General features: G+C 39.0%; 1 protein-coding gene across 4 annotated transcripts in view; it reads right to left on the reverse strand.

Moving 5' to 3' along the window:
* The window catches only part of COL14A1 (collagen type XIV alpha 1 chain), a 127,412-nt gene that overhangs the window by 96,903 nt on the left and 12,653 nt on the right, over positions 1 to 17,856 (reverse strand). For all 4 annotated transcript variants that reach the window (XM_076329171.1, XM_076329172.1, XM_076329173.1 and 1 more), the window contains one exon: positions 15,989 to 16,075. In XM_076329171.1, coding sequence (XP_076185286.1) covers positions 15,989 to 16,075 — 87 coding nt within the window. The remainder of the gene's footprint in view (positions 1 to 15,988; positions 16,076 to 17,856) is intronic.

Raw genomic sequence — 17,856 nt, forward strand, 5'->3', positions numbered from 1 at the left:
ACATTTTGCAGAAACACATTTGATATTTTGCTTCTTCTTGGTATGAAACTCTGTTCTCATTTTCAAGAGCCAAAACACACTTCTTCTGCTAGAAGAACTTAAGACTATAATTCTGAGTCTGCAATATGTCGTTTCCTTTCTTACTCCCTGTCACTGTGGAAAAGTTGAATAATATATGTGGAAGGAGAGGAAGAAAGTTCAAGTAGAGGTCAGTAATAATACAGTATGAATGGAAGACTCATTCATGGGGCAACAAAGCACAAAAAGGCAAGCAGCTTGATGACAGAAGCAAGTGAAAAATACCTTGTGAATAAAGCATAAATGACAGAGAAAAGTCAGTCCTCCACAGTGATTGACAGCACCACAGCTGAGCAGAAGCACCACTGAGGACAAGGGCAACATAAATCTACATCAGCAAAATGTCACTTCTTTTAACAAAAGGGTTAAAAAAATAGAAGGACGTGAGACAGCGTTCAGCTCCAAAATTCAGCAACTCACTAGTCCATACTTCTGACATTGATATTATTGCACTGTGCTGGTGATATCATTATTGCACTTAGACCTCAGTTTAACACATGCCATATGTCAGGCTACGGACCAGACAAATGCATACAACATAACTGCTTTTCTTTGAACTAGATCCAACCATAGCTTGAATTTGAAGGACTCAAATGCTGGAACATCATTAGGTTGAAAGAGCAGCCCAAAGAGGTTAGAAGTTTGTCCCTGCTCCCTAGAAAAAAAACCCTAAATAAAATAAAGCAGCCAGCCCTTTCCCATGCACCTTGTTCTGTTCCAGGAAACTAATATAGCCCAACTGGCAGGCGTACAAATTTGTTATTTGGGGGAGTTGGAATATTAAGATTTACTGAATCTGTTGTGTCTAATCATGTCACATTTGACTGTGAACGCTGTAGTTCAATAATTTTGCTTCTTTCAAAAAGTACACAGCAATAAATAAATGTCATTATTTGAAGCATAACTTTTGAATTTAAAGCCACAAAACTAATTAAAGCAGTAGCTGATAAAACACATTAATTGCCTACATATACTAGTGATAATTCTCAAGTGTGAGAGAAGGAAGTATACAGCCATTTTCTATCCACCTTTCCATACACACTCAATGATAGTTGTACTTCTGCAGTAAGCAATCACTAGCTTAGAAAAACTTTTAGAACTTCCTTCCTACATCTTAATTTTTAATTTACTTGAGAGACAGAATAAATATAAAGGGTAACTACGAAAGAAAGTGCTGGTGTTTTCTGGCAGACCATTGCTGATTGATAGCACTGAAGCACCTGATCCCTGCAGCAGCTTCCCGAATAGCAGCACTAAACTCCCTTGGTCTGTGTACCTAGATAGAAAAACATGTTTAAAAATTCCCCTGCATTTAAACTAAGAGTTCAAAACATCTATTTTAATTTCTTTTCCAACAGGCAACATGTCAACACAGAACACAGCACACTGCTGAAATCTTTCCTGAAACTGAATTTCAGCATGGCAAGATACTGCGTCCATTTAGCCATAATGATTGACACTGAAGATGGTCCACAACCCTCCTGTAAAGTACATGAAACCTAAGAAACTCTTCTACAGATTGCAGTGATAATTCTCTACTTCTCTTTGCTCTCAGTTCTGCATCTGAGTGCATGAATGTTTTAAATGAAACAGCTATCTCAAAGTCTAAATGACTTTTCAAGGCAGAGAACTATAATTTTTTTATTAATATGGTCATATTTATTCACCATTCCTATGTAACAAATACGTCAGGATTTGAGAGAGTTATTTTTCCCTTCACTTTAGTGAAGCATGAAATCCCTGAGACCATTTTCTCTGGCTATGTAGAAGGCAGTTAATCAGGGGGCTGCAGACAAAATTGGCACTCAGAAATCCTCAACATTAATTAAGCTGTATGCATAAATCCTCTAAACCATGATAAAGAGCTGGTCTGTGCCTGAGCTTGTACCTAAGTTGCAGCTTTAACACAACAGGTAAAGTAACAGAAAAGAGCCTGCCTGAGAGAACAAGCTGCATATCTATGAAAGTCATTAACACAGAACTAATTAAAAATTAGTTGAAGCAAACTGCTACAGCACTGTTCCATTACAGCCCAGCATTATAGATCCAGGTACATATGATGTTGTGGCCAGTGTGTCCAGAAGAAAAAAAAAAATAAAAAAAAAAGACGGTGCAGTACAGTTACAGTGCAGAAGACTTTCAAATTCAAGTCCCTATTTTACCTTAAAGCATTTCTTGAAATGATATTATCATAATGTAACTAACGTATACGCTTGTATAAATATAAATACATGGTGATCTTCAGAAGCATCACTAATTTTGGATGTCATGTGTCAATCCACAAAAGCTTGGGATGAAATTCGTGCCCTTTCGAATGTAACAAATCATCCGTTGTCTAATTCACAGAGATGTCTGAGTGAACACCCTATTCTGAAAAAACTCCGACTCCCAGAACCACAGGGTAGTGGAGGTGGGAAGGGACTTCTTGAAACTGTCCAGTCAAACTGCCCTGCTCAAAGCAGGGACAACTACAGCAGATTGCTCTGGGCCATGTCCAGTTAGCTTAAAGAGTCTCCAAGGATGGAGACTCCACAACCTGAGTAACCTGCTCCAGTGTTTGACCATCCTCACAGTAAAAAAAAAAAGTGCTTTCTTTGATTAAATGGAATTTACAGCTATTTCTGTTTGTGTCCACTGCCTCTTGTCCTTTGAGTGGACACCACTGAGCAGAGTCTGGCTCTGCCTTCTTTACTCCTTCCAATGTGTATTGTATCATCTGCAAACTTGCTGAGGGTATGCTCTTTCCCATCATCCCAGTCCTCATGTGATTGTAGGTTCTCATCTCCCTCCCACATCATTTCTATTTTAAAGCTCTTCTCACCAGGCTGGCCAGCCTGTTAGCACAGATGATTTTGCCCCACTTAGATAGATCGCATCTCTTCCAAGCAGCTATTGAGCCTCAAAGAGAGTCCCATTGTCATAGAAACCTCAACCTTGTTGCTGACAGCAGCTGCAAAACTAATTGTTGACCTATAGGATCTGCCCAGTCCTCCTCAGGCCCTTTCCCCTCATAAGTGGGATCAAGGAGAAGACCACCTGAACCCGCATGCCCTTGACCACTGCCCCCAGAGCCATGTAGTTGATAGTTAGTCACCCAATGCAAAGAGACCCTGGCAATAAGATTACCATCATTAGTTTAAATATTTAATTCCCAATCTCTTAAAATATGTGCTATTAAGCAAAAGCAGACAAATATTAAACCAAAAAAGTCTTCCTTGGAGGATTTGATTTTGTGGTTGGTTGGTTATGTCTCAATGAGTATTGAACAGAAGAATCCCAAAAGTCTGTGCCACTGCACTGTACTGAAGTCCTGATCACTGGGCTAAGCAGCAATAAACACACCACAGATATCTTGTCCTAAGTGAGCATTTAAGATAACCTTTGATTTTCTTTTCCTCTAGTTCACAGACTTTCAAATTTCTCTCATCCACTAAAGTAATTATTCCCTACCATAAACAAATTACTAAATAGCCATGTTGCATATTTTTCCCCTCAGGCAGATTACACCAATGTCTTCAAGCCTGCAACATTTCTTCCCATCCGAGATTCCAGTCTCTTCCATTCACTTATTATTTCTTTGATCTTGTACTTACCGTACCATCCAGCTAGACAGATAAACAACGCATACAGGCACATCAGTTATGTGATATCATATATGGTGTATAGTTAAATTTTTAAACTACAGAAGGACTAATAGTAAGTCTCAATAATTTACTGAATATTTTCTTCCATTCAATGCCATTTATAGCCACTTTTCTTTATAGTGTTTCAAAGGCTTTAAAACAAAATGACTAGTCTTATCTCCAAATCCAACTGCATTTAAAAAAAATAAAACCAAAAATCTAATGCAGAACTTTATCCTGAAGACTTTAGTACAGGGATGTTCTTAACAATTTCACTCTACAGAAGAAGGTAATTTTTTAATCTTTAATTTGCATATGTATGAGAAAAACACTAATCTGATTTTACAGGAAAGGTCTGCATAGGAAGTAATAAGACTGTAATGATTACATGGCATATGATATTTTTTAAAACATATTCCAGAAACAATGGCAAATTCTAAATCTGTAAGAGTGAATTTAAAATTTACACTGAGGAAAAGACAATTATTTTAATTAATCTAGACAAATTACTGGCTGCTACCCAAAATATACAACTGTTATGGGAGCTGTCAAAACCAAAGAAGGGTCTTATCACAAGGTACAGACTATGCTTAGACATCTGGGTTTATTTTTAGTTTAGCAATTTACAATAGCCATAATCAAAATGAAACTGCTGGTCCCTAACTAAAACCACGTACTTCAATATGCACACGTATAGTTTAACCACCCTGATGCCTCAAAAGCAGAGTGAGGGCAGCCATATAAAAATTTATTAAAATAGTCCTACGGAACTCAGAGGATCTTTTTCATTTTTTTCCAAAGAAAAAATCTGCAATATTCAATAAAAAAAATTATTCAATATTCAATAAATAATTTTTCAGTTGTTCTTGCTCAATTTTTTCCAATAAATGATAAGCGTTGCATAATTACATTCTATTAGATCAGTTTCAGGGTTTCCCTCCTGCCACCTGTTTCCTATTCCCAGATTAATAAAATACTAACAGTTGCAAGGCTGGCAAAGGACCTGTGATTCTGTTGAGACAAACCATGAACTTCTGAGTGTCATTTTTTTTTTTAAGGTATAGCTAAACGGAACTGCCCCATCAAAGTCATAAAAGTATCTCAACCAAGCTCTAACAGATACATCATTATTGCTTGCAACTGATGCTTTATTACTACTTCTTAGAGAACAAAAAAACACTAAACATTATGAAGCTCTTAAGGCAGAAACATCTGCCACAGTTTGACACCACCTCCCTGCCCCCTGGGTATTGAGCTAAATTTGGATGTTGAGTTTGAAAGGTCTTGAGGGTAGGGAGGGGAGAGATGAGATACAAGGCAGGGAGACGAGATGAGATACGAGTGGTATTTCACAGGCCACAGCCGATTTAGTCTTTTTGAAGGAGCTACCATTCCTACGCTCACAAAAGGAAGTTTTCCTTCCTTTATCATACTTACTAGAAAGATCAGTGCAAAAGACCAGAAATTTTACCACACATTTTTAACCACATAAACAAACCAAACCCAAGCAAAGACCCTGCTGAGACTAACATTTACTTCTGAAACAGCTGTCTGCACCACTATGCAGCCCTAATTCTGCTAACTTTCCTGCATACAAGGAAACTAAATATGCTCAAGCATCAAGCTGGTGCTCCAGAGAAACTCCTCTAAGGATTCCAGGAGAGCCTAGTACAAGAATACCACCGCTCCACTTACTGGGGAATAAAGAGCCAAACACTTCAAGAGCCAAAGACACACACACGAAACCCAGCAGTCAGATAAGGAAACAGGACTCCCTCATTTTATGCAGACAGACTAGTACAAATCAGTACAGCTAACCAGACAGGCGAGAACACCTCTGAGGTGGAAAACATGGACCACTCAGTCAGGTAAGTAAGTTCTGTTTCAGCTACTAACCAGAAGCTTTTTAACCAAGGTGCATAGCTCAGTTGTAACACCAAGGCTTACTCAGCATGCAGGGCACCAGGCAAAGGGTGCTGACCATGAGACAGCCCAGAATCAGTCTCCTGTCTCAACAGATCCAGAAAGAACATAAAGACCCTCAGATTATGCAGTGAGGGTGGAAATGACCCTGAAATCATCTCTCCTCACTACAAGCTCCTGCTTAATGTTGATCAACAGTGTTAGTATCAGACGAATGAGACAGACTGTGAAACTAGGCTCCCCCCCTCTCAAAGTGTAAGGAACAGCCTTGAAAGGGAACTTGTACATCAGTCAGCTCAAAAGCAAAAGATTCAGCACCTTCTGGTTGCATTCAAGACAAGACCATCTCAAGGATCACAGTCCCTAAAAAGAGATACCAAAAAGTTAACCTTAATCTCCCATTTTGCTGTCCAGAGCACAAAGCAATGCAGCTTGTTCATCAGGGTGTTCAATACAACTGGAATGCAAATCCATGACAGATGAGTTTGCTGATGAATGCACCAATCCTTTACAATCATAGTTTTCTTACAGGAGGGTCTTGGTCTTGCACTTTAGTGTTTATTAATGTAGGAGAGGGTGCTGATGCAGTCTGCTATCGCATCACCAAAGCTTTTTTGACTCTCCCTTCAAGGTTGCCACACAAATTTTAAGAACTGCCCAGAGTTTCAACTTGTTACTACATAGCTTCAGTTTCAAAGACTAGATAGTGTCTCATATCAAAGACAATCATCACTCATAATATACAGAGATATTTACCTAGAATATACATAATCACAAGCAAGCCTACAGACTTCAAATTATGAGAATTCATGCTGCCAAATGATGAAGAACTATTAAGGAGTGTCTCAGCATGGTAGTAACAAAAGTATTTCAATAACGAAACATGTCAACACACACCCTGAATCTGACTTAAGGTAACAGCCTCTTGCTGCCAGCAGAATCCAGCCATGCCAGCGTACTGTGGATTGGATGCATGCTCAAGAGCTAATGACTTGAAGAGATGAAAAGCAGCCTGCAGTGAATGAAGGACGGTTCATTCAGCTGAGCTTCTATTAATCAGTCATTCAAGAACGTGAATAGCAGTCTCCCACTTCATCTAAGATTAGAATGCACAAAAAAAGGTCAATGCCTTAGGGAAAGCTACCAAAGAAAAAAAAAGCCCAGACGGGAGGTTTTCAGTTGGTAATGGTTCAGACTTACCAAGCATTATACATATTTACTGTGCAGAGATATGAGGACAAACATAACTCAAGGGTTATGAATCTGAGCAGTTCTGATAGTAGGAGCTGGATTACTTTATGACAAAATTGAAACTTATGTTTATGTCCAAGAGAGGCTGTTTCTTTTTCCACTCTTTTTCTTCTCAGAGAGTAGAAAAAGAGCTATAAAGCTTTTTTTTTTCCCCCTGAGTTACAGATTCTCTAGATATCTATGTCAACACTGTGACTACTTTTCAACGAAGCAGATGCATTCAAGGAGAGTTCCTAAAGAGGGACAGGGAGGAAGACTGTGGGTAACAGAACTGCAATCTGTCCAATCTCCAGCTTCTGCCTGGCCTGGAACACTGTATGAGAGGTAATGCACAACCACGACCGTTTATATGATGTTAACATACTGACAGATGGAAGAAAAGCAGTTCCTCTTACAGAAAGGAGGAGCCAGGAGATAAGTGGAATCCCTGGGTAAGAATGGAGACTGGCCATAATTTCTAATGCCAGCTTTTTATTTTCTGAACAAAGCAAGAGTTTGTCTGGCATACACAAATCAAAGAAGGTATCCAGCAACCTCCGTGTTAATACTCAATCTTAAACCAGGCTAAGGTAAACAAATAAAATTGTTCACAATTTTACAGTTATCCAAAACAGACAAGGAAGTTACAAAATATATACGAGACCCTTCTTATATTAAGATCCTCCATCTCTCTCTCTTCTCTGATCTCACTTCAATCGGGATTTCTTCTGTAAGGATCAAAGTGCACTACTCAAAGTGAATCCTTTCCCAATTCCAGCCTTCATAGCCACTTCTGGGTCTCCAGTTTCAAGCTTGCTTTGTCTCAAGAAAATCTTTCTCTCTTATTCAGATGATTTCAACACACTTGCAAGTAAACTAACGGCTATTTAGTTTGGCCAGATGGCAGACGTAAATGCTGCAATCTCTAAATGTAGCTTGTTTGGTTTTCTCCAAAGCAGCTACAAAAATTATGGCAAAGGAAAAGCATTTAAGAATTCTGTCCATGTCAGTGCTGACACTTCTATCAGGTTTTCCAGTCGTGGGAGGCAGGAAGCAGGAGTCTGCCGAAGGATCCTAGCCAGGTCCATAAAAGTATTGCCATTGCAAAAGGAAATCCAAGCTGCAAGTAGTAGTCAAAGGATACAAAAGCTTAGCTATTTCTCCTCCAGTGAAATTCATCTGATGAACTCCTGGAATAAGCATTGATCATCCATAGCACAATGAGCTAAACTTTCCAAGATACCTCCCTGGTGACCTTGTGCTTCACCTATTATGCAGCCTCAGGCCAAGTAGTTCAGTGTTTGCCTCTTGTCTAAGTACAGCATAGACCCAGCAACTAAACATTAATTACAGGGGTCTCATCTTGCTGGTATCTTCCAAGATCAGCAACACATTTTTATAACTTGTACTCACATTTGTATAACTTGTTCTTAATTCATAACATGGCCTGTTCATGGTTCAGGCTGGTGGGGGTTACTGCTTAGGGGGTAATGAGACTTAGGGGATACAGGAAACAGTATCTGGGGATTGTACAAGATTTAGTATGATATGTTTAGGGGAGGAACCAAAAGCAACAAAAGGGGGGGATCAAGGTAGTTTGGGGAGGAACAAGCATGGGAAAACAGAAAGATAAAGGGATAAAGGGGGCCAGTTACATCTACACAGGTGGCTGGTTAGTACTTGTTTGGCCAAGCCCTGTGCTTGATCACCCCAGACCTATTGGGACTACATGCTCAGTCTTGCTACTGACTGGATCTCGGGGCATGGAGCTGGGGCAACCCTGCATGCTTCTACTGGGCTACAGGATTCAGTGATCCCTAACGCAAGACAAAAAGAGAAACCGTATCGACAGTGGAAGAGCCAAGTACTTTCCAATATACTTTGCTTTTACCCTCAGATTGCAGAAGCAGATTAATGTGCAAGGGCTGAGAAGGTAAGGGCTGTTTAGGAAGAACAGAATGGCACTGGGTAAAAATGCCCACACAACATAATTACGATCTCTTTTTTCTGCTTGCTCATAATACAAGAGTTAAAGTGCCCTCCAGAAAGCTCAGGGAAACACTGTTAGTAAGGCCAATTATAGGTTGAGTAAAGATGTAGTTAATGAATTCCACAGCCTAGGAGTACAGTAAGTAATAAAAAAAAACAAACCAGAAAACTGTCATGACTAAAACCAACATTTGCAGTTACATTAGCCAGGATGAAGTGAGTAAAACTATGAAACACGGCCAACGGAGCAGAAGTTCAGAAGGTATTCATTCCTGTGGCTTAGTCAAATACCTCATAGCACTCATTTCACACTGTCTAGTAATACTTACTGAAGCATCTAACATTAACTAAACAGACAAGTTAATAAATTAGATAATTAGTCTCTTCTGCTGAATAGTATCTTAATATACCTCTCTGCGGATTTTTTCCTACTCTGCTTAAACAGTGCCATTCAACAGCTGCAGAGTGAATGTCAAAGCTTATTTGCATAAAAGGTGATAGTAGTATCGGAAGAAGAAAGCAGAGCAGTGTATTTTTCAAGTTTACTGAACCTCTCATTTCTATCACTATCCAAAGACTGATGTGACCTCAATGCAAGAGTTATTGTAATAGGAAACTCAGGTATGTATACCATGTCATTTTGAGGAATGACATGCCTTTTGCATTATCTGATAGTGTGCACAGCACTGGAAGAAAAAATATTAGGAAAAAAAATCATTTACTTTGAAAGATTGTAGAAATAATGTAAATAATAGTATCACTAATAATGTAAAATACATTGGGAAGACAAAAAAAAAAAATCAAAAACTATCTCACTGCAAGACAGAGTAACTTTGGATAAGTCTACATAGTTTTTGCAGGCAGCTAAGAACTCCACCTATTTTCTAGACATAGACCAGGAAGCTAAAAGTTATGTTCACAAGTAAAACTACAAAAGATCCAGCACCAAAGAGACATTGTTTCTGCATGATTCAGAGCACTGACAGAGCACACACACCTGAAAGAAACTGCAGGCATACTTATTCCTATTAATACTTAGCAGGTAAGTATCACATGACAGATGGCTTCAGGTCTCTTTCCAGGAGACTTTATGATACTGAACCCTGAAAGTGCTAAAAATTTGAAATTTAGTACAATACAACCAAAAATCTCTTCTCTGTGCAGCACTGAGTACTGAAGAAAACAAAGAGGAGAGTGGGACCAGCATGTGTCAGGGGGAACTCTGACTGAATGAGCATACATTCTCCATGATATTTATAATTTGTATGTATACATATCTGTATGCATGATAATAATAACAATAACACTAATAATATTAAATTCACTAAAGGTCATTAGTAAAGGTCACTAATAATATTAAATTCTTTCAAAGGAAACATTTGTTTATCCTTACAGTCATTTTTACCTCTTCCTCAAAAACTTTTATATTTAAATTAATATACAAATGCAGGAATATCGATCAAGACACATGAAGTCACTATTCAATGTTTTTAACATTAGTTCATGTTATATTACCTACATACGGATAATATAACCTGGCATCTGGACCTTTCTATTATACTTTGTGGCAGACAAAGTATGGCATTACACAGCTCATTAAAAAGAGCTTCTGCAGTTTTTTTCCTATCTCTGAGGCCCACTATGACTTCTACATTATTTTTCACTCACGCAGTGTCTAATTTTTCCATTCCCAAGTTGTCCTTTCTATACTCATGACCCAACAGATTAGCTACAAATTTTCTTTCCTAAACTTCTACCTGCTTGTCTCAATCTTCTGTGATGAGAAACTCTAGCTTTTATTGTCAGTTGATTTATCCTAGAGCTTCCTCCTGTATACTCCATTTGGGCAGGGAACTGAGGGGCAAAACCCCTTTTCTCAGGTCATCCAGCTGGCCCCACACCAGCCCAGGCAGCTCAGGTAATGTTCTGCCAGTTTGGTTCCTGGTATGTGGTAAAGGTGACTCCATCAGAAAGAAGCATCTAAGGGATTTAAAAAGCTGCAGTTCTCCCAGGCTTTTTAACTAGGCCACACGTCACTAGATTTTCACAGGAATCGGTAAAAAAACCACAGCTGCCCCTAATGGACTTGCTCCAGGAACGAAATGCAATTTTCATTCGGGAAGGCTGAACTAGCCTGTTCTGTGCTGTGCAGTGAAGATCTCTGACCTCCATAACAAGTCATACTTGCTATATGACTATATTACATGCATTTTACTATGAGATAGTAACTGTTATATTGCATCATACATAAGTCACATAATCTTTTATGGGAGCTTATTTCTCATCGTTTTAGTCTACACTCTGTAGAAGGCTTATCCTGCGAAAACTTGATTCAGAAGTTTCTCGTCCATACATGCTCTATGCTGTCCTAAATCATCTCAATTTGAGATTTGCATAAGGGAATTTCTGAACAGGAAAGGTTTGAGACTGTGTAAACGCTTTACTCTAGTAGAGAATTAATAGAGCGCCTGCCTCTTGTATTAGGTGTCTATGCCCAGGTTTGGCAGCAGGGAGGCTGCAGGGGTGGCCTTTTTGAGAAGAGGCCAGGGGCGGCCCTGTGCACAGCTGGTGGCACCTCTGGAAAAAACATATTTAAGAACTGGCAGAAAATGCCAGGCAGAGAGAGAAGGGGGAAAAAAAGGAGCGAGAAACAGCAGAGGGAACCCCAAGGTCAGAGGAAGAGGTGCTCCATGGTGGAGCAGACATTCCCTGCAGCATGTGGAGGACACACACCAGAGGAGAAGAAAGGTGTGAGAAAAAAGGAATGGCAGACAGAAACCACGACGTCCTGATCATAACACCACAACATCCCTTTTGCACCACTTGCTTCCTCTCTGAAGGGACTTGGACTGAGTATAACCTGCAGTGATAACAAGGGAGGAGGAGAGGAGCCTGGGAGGAGGGAGGAGGTCAAGTTGAGCCTGGGAAAGCAGGGAGGAAAGCTGTTGTTTTAATGTTTGTCTTTTTTGTTTCCCACTACCCGCATTAGCATTTTTAAAAATTATTTTAATTGGCAATAAATTAAGTAAATTTTCTCCCAGTTGACTCTGTTTGCCTACCATGGTAAATGGTAAGCAGTCTCCCTGTCTTTATCTCAACCCATGAGCTTTTTCATTCCTGTTCTTCCTCTGCTCTCCCTCCCTGCTGGGGAGGCGAGCGAGCAAGCAGCTAGGTGGGAGTTTGTCTGCTAGCCTAGGCTAAGCCACCACACCTCTCAACTAAAAAACCCCAAAACAAAGTCGACAAGCAAGAAAATAAAGCTAGCCCTCGGTGTTCTGTTGTTTTTATTGAAATGGATGGCTAAAAACATTTCAGACACACAGAGAAATACTCTGCAGAGAAAGGATATAGTCGCATATTTGCCACAGGATATAGTCAAAACACTGTGATTCTCCCCGCCCCAAAGGGATTTGATTAGAGAATCACTTGTAGAAGCTCTCTGAGAAACTGTAAAACATCTGAGAAGGCACAGAATGTATTAACCCCTGTTGCTGTACAGAAAGGAGCTTTGTACATGAGGGAGTTGGAGAAGCGCCAGGGTACAAGTACTCAAATATCAGTGCGTGCTGAAAGAGGCTGTATCTGTGAGCTTTATCTCAACAGAGAGAAAGAGAAAAGGCTTCTGACATTATTAATATGAGCATGCACAGCAGCGATAAATCCCTAAGCTGAAAACTGACAGGTTCTGAAAAATATGGAAAGGAGATTCAAGACTTGAAAGTGGTTGTGCAGAAGAACTAGAGAAGGTTTCTGGAAATCAAATATAAAGTGAACATTTGATGGATGAGTGCTAGACATTGAACCTGAATTAATTTGGCACAATGACATTACTGGATATACACTGGAGGTTTGTTTGAGATAAGAGCACAGTACTTAAGAGCAGGAAAGAAAAGAGTAAATCTTTTCAAACTACTTGAATGGGCAGGACACAATAGATGGAAAATTTTAATCTAGGTTACTGAAGCTGCTGGAAAAATTACTAGCAAGCCACAGAGGCCACTGACAGAGTTCCATAAAGACAGAGCGAAACCCAAATACAATCTAATTTAAGGACAGAAAAAAAAGGTAAATTTGGGAGTTTAGGAGAAGACATCCACACCTCCCAGCACTACCTAGAGCCTCAGACAGTTGGTAATCAAATAGCAGACAACACTGCAGAATCAGTCCTCCAAACCACAGATGAAAATAAGAGTGAGAAGCTTTGAAACCATCTGGAATCATTAATATAGATATCCATCTTGTATTTCTTAGTGAAGAGCTCGTTCCTATGAGTAGAAGGGTTATGGTGAAATCTTTGTCCCAGTGAAATTGAAAGTGAAATTTCTAGGGATTATGATGTGACCCTGAAGAAAGTATATTAGCTAAGTATTTATAAACAACAGATTTCTATGATTATGTGCCTTTTGTGCCTTTCAGGAAAATCAGCAGGATACATGAGTTACCATAATGCACAAACTGGACCTTGCATTATTGACAGAGTCCACATGCTTTTTCATACACACTGAGAAGTGCATTGCTGTGCTCTATTAGTTTTGTCCCAAAACATTGATTTCTGGCCTACTAAATGCCAAATCTGTCCTAATATTCACACTGGAGAATGACTGATGACCTTTGCCTTTCTAAGGCTTGCAAAGACACTCTAGTTTCTTATTATAAAAACATCCTTCTGTAGCAAGTGGGGCAGATGTTCACAGAAGGCACCTCCTTACATCAAAACTTGACTCTAATACTTGCAGAAATGGTGAAATAGGCTTTTGCTATTCTTTCAGTCAAGGCAAGAGCAGAAGCCACAACCACTGACAATACCAATCTGGACAACGGTTGTTTTCAATTTGTTTTGTGGGCAAAGACTGCTCTTGTTTTCAGATAAGGTATTATACTACCTAATAATTTCTTTTGTACTGTTAACTCCTAAGGTCTTACCAACTTGATCAAGGATATAACACAGACACAGTATGTATCAGGGTTGCTATTAAATCCATCAAATTTAGCCATATACTAAATCGGTATGAAACCAATTAACTGCTGGCCTGAATTAATTTGGTCATACTCAAATCATTTCCTGTCAAACATCTGCAGAGGAGCAAGTTATCCTTCATGGTTTTGCCACAAAATTTTGCTCTTATTTCTTTAATCCATTTCTTTCACAGACTCTTCCTTATTTTTTTTGATCCAATTTCAATTTGAGGTAGAACGGTCTTTATATATTAAACTAGGAAAGTTTTGATACCATTACTCTTTGTGTATCAGTTCTGAATTCACTTCTATCCCAGCTACACATTTTTTGCTGATGCTGTTATTTCTGCACAACGTTTTTGCTTGGACTCTCACCCTACACCCACTGAAGTCATTCAGTTGGAATCTCCATCACTTTGAATAATCATTATACTGCGCAAAGGGAAGAAATATGCAATAGCTAGACAGTAGGAAAAAAGTCTATTACTTTACATTAAAATATAGCTGGGTTGGGAATAGGGCTAAACAAAATAAGAATTCATAAAAATTAGCATAACATTTTTTATTTTTGGTCAGTTTTGCTGATCGAGAAGTTTGTAAGTTTTGCCTTTCTTTCAAATATATACCCCAGTTTTCTAGTAAAACCTGCTACAGTAAGTGTAAGGCAATAGCTTTTCATAAGTGCTGGATGGAAGTGTATTTTGCTCTGATACAAACTGCCCCAATACAACTGAAGAAGTTTAGATGAGTAAAAAGTTGTGTGGGGAGGAGGAAAGCAATTGAGCTAAAGACTTCACAAGTAAACAAGAATCCTAAAAAGGGAGAGACTGCAGAGCCAATCTCCTCTTGCCAACTGTATTTTTGCCCCTACTCCATGAAAAAGCATAAATCCTCTCCCACAGTCTGGCAGACACTTTCTTCTGTCTGCATTTAATCAACATTTTCCTATTACAGGCCCAGTTTTCCCTCCTTCAACTTTTATCACTTGTCCTTCATTAAGAAAACAAATCACATTTTCCTTCTTTAGTTCTTTCATTTCTTCCAACTCTATTCCTCTAGACATGAAAGAAAGATGACCTATCCACTACCCCATCATGCTCTAGCAGATATAACTTGCTTCTTTAAGAGTATTCTCTAATACTAGCTAACATTTTCCCCAATGCACCCAATGTGATGAATTCAAGGGTGCTTTGGCTTGAGAAATGCTGTATGGAAACAAACTTGTATAGAGTTAATAAATACAACATGACACAAAGTATGTATGGTAAGAAGAAAAACCCACTGAAGTTGAGAAAACTTAGCATGGGCTTCAAGGAGCTTTGGGTGAGGTCTTCGATACTTGCATTAGTAGGTGACAAAGCTAAAAGGGACGGAAGATATGGGATCCTTCAAACTGTCCAACTTATTCACAGAGAGACTATTTAAGGTCATATCAAGCTATTCTCATCTGTGCTTGTTCTGTACATCATACATAACCACTGAAGGGAATATTTATCGCTGGGGTTACTTCATAAAGAAGATGCTATTTGAATTTTAGAATAACAGGAAATAGAATTATATATTAAGCTGGAAATAGATTTTACTGTCCGTACTAGACGAGCTTCTCATGACAAGTAATATCACATCTCACCAGAAGATTGGCTCCTTGCAACCAGACAAAATGAACTCCTTTTTTTCCCCTCAAAATATTTCAAATGTTTTCATGTATATGACCTACATTAGGACAGAGTTATCAAGTTATTATGTGCCTAATTATACAATAATACCAATTTAGGTGGGAATTAATACTGCAAGTCTGTCTTGCAGCCAAGATGATATGAAATTATTATTATGTATATACACACACAGAGGCATGCACGATTCTTTCACTACTCAAAGTGCACCCAGTGGGGAAGTACAGGCAACATGTTTTTTAATGTGGGTTCAAAGACTACTTTTATGCTATTCATGGTGGTATTTAGTGCTTACTGTATAATGTGATAAAGCAAAACACAGAACTAAAAGCAATACCTCTGTTGTAGCAACTCTCCAATATTCCTGAAAATACTGATTTTTCCCTTCTGTTTAACTTAACCCTGGGAACCAGGTTTAAAGTAGTGACTTAACGAAAGTCTATACAATAGCTAAGTTAAATAAAAAAGCTGATTATTTTCAGAATATCACACAAGTCATATGTGTTATGATCTGACCTTCTGGAGCTGGTTTATTCGCATTTGTTTTTTCTGGATCCTTCACCTTGGATTTACTTGTTTCTTTTCTTCTCTCTATATCTTTAACTGGAAAGTAAGGGGGGAAAAAAATAATCAATCAAACTAGAAACAGTGCAGTCAGAAGCATGTAATTTTCTTCTTCCAGATAACGAAGTTGCATGCAACATCTTGCGATATGCTTAGGTAACAAGTGACTGTTACTGGGTTTTCCCTCCCTCTCTTTGGGTTTATTCTTTTTATGAATCTTTCCCCATCCTATCACCATTAAAGTTCTCAAAAGTGACCCTCTTCACACAGGAGAGTCCAAATACAGTGACATCAGCACCCAAGCCCACACTGACAAGATCCAGCACTGGAAATATAGCCCAGAAAATTGGCAAAGCTAGCTGGGGAAAGTCCAGCATTGCAGAGTTCCACTCCAAGTCATTCAACACAAAAGCACATAAGCCAGCTGTTACATTATCCTCTTTAAAGAATCAGCTTAGATCCCATGCCCAAATCTGTGTTCAGGGCACCAAATAGTCCCATGAGAGCACAGTTGCTCCAAAGCTCAGACTTCAACAGTTTCCTGTCCCACAAGTGGGTGGGATACCTCCCTTATTATGTCCCAAATCTCTCATAACAGCCAAGCAGAACTCAGCTGGATTAGCAATTCCTAATATTACATTAGTAGCCAGTATCACTCTACTCATAGTCTGAAAGATTCTGGCAAAATCATTGCTAAAGTCACATATTATTAAAAAAAAAAAAATCCTTTCAGATTTTCCTTAGAATGCTAATTGGTGTCAATGCCCCAGCTGTCTAAAATGGCCAGGAACAGCTTGTAAGAATGAAACAGAGAATATCTTTCATAGAAAATAAAATTCTACTCCAATTAAAATCTTCAGCTTATGTAGAGCTGGATTATGACCGACATTCATCCAAGCAGGCACTGAGCCTTAGCCAGGATCAGTCTCTCTGTGCTACATCGTTCAAAAAAAAAAAAAAAACACCACTGTGAGAGGGTGAAAGAAGGTTATCCGTCTCCTGAAAACATACGCTATAAAATAGACAATACACGTATTCTGTTTTACAGAAGTGGAACCAAAGTCAAATGGATTTCGCTCATTTACCCAATAGTATATGGAATATCTGAAATAGCCAGGAGTGCTCTAACTTCCAATCCAAAATATAATCACAAGACCATCCTAAAGTCGTAGGAAGACAACAAGCCATTGTCAAACATCTGAGTGTGACCTTCTCAGCATGATAACCTTCTGCAGAACCTACAGCCCTCGCACTCCAGGTATAGAGGTAGGAAAACTGGTGAAAAAATAGCTGAAGTTTTGACTCCTCTCCTTACTAACACAGCATGTGTACCTGTACCTCACCTCTACCTTTAGCGAACGGTTGTGAAACTGATTCAGAAGCAAATTCAGATCCACAAGCTTGCTGAGGAGTCAGCTTTTACCAAGGTAGATCTTGGTTATTAGCTGGGTTACAGATAAAACCACGATGACATCAGGTCTTTCTCAGAAGTCTGGGTTTAATCCTTACCTAAACAAGTCTCCAACTAAAATAAAAGAGGTGAAATTACCAGAGTAATACTAGTCAGAAAGGATGCCATTGCTTAGCCTTCTAATAGCATTCCTTTGAGAAAAGGCTAAGAGCAAGCTAAAGAGCTGCTTGATGACCTCCTCTAATGCTAGTGCTGTTGAGCGGCAAGTCTCCAGAGAAACAGTACAAAAGTCTGAAAATGCTCACAGGAGACAAGTTGGTGACATCCTGACAGAGATTTCTGGATTTAGAAAAGCCATTTCTAACTGTCAAAATTCTAACCACATAGGAAGAACAGACAAGACGACACC

The sequence above is a fragment of the Aptenodytes patagonicus genome, chromosome 2 (assembly GCF_965638725.1).
Source record: "Aptenodytes patagonicus chromosome 2, bAptPat1.pri.cur, whole genome shotgun sequence".
NCBI lineage: Eukaryota > Metazoa > Chordata > Aves > Sphenisciformes > Spheniscidae > Aptenodytes > Aptenodytes patagonicus.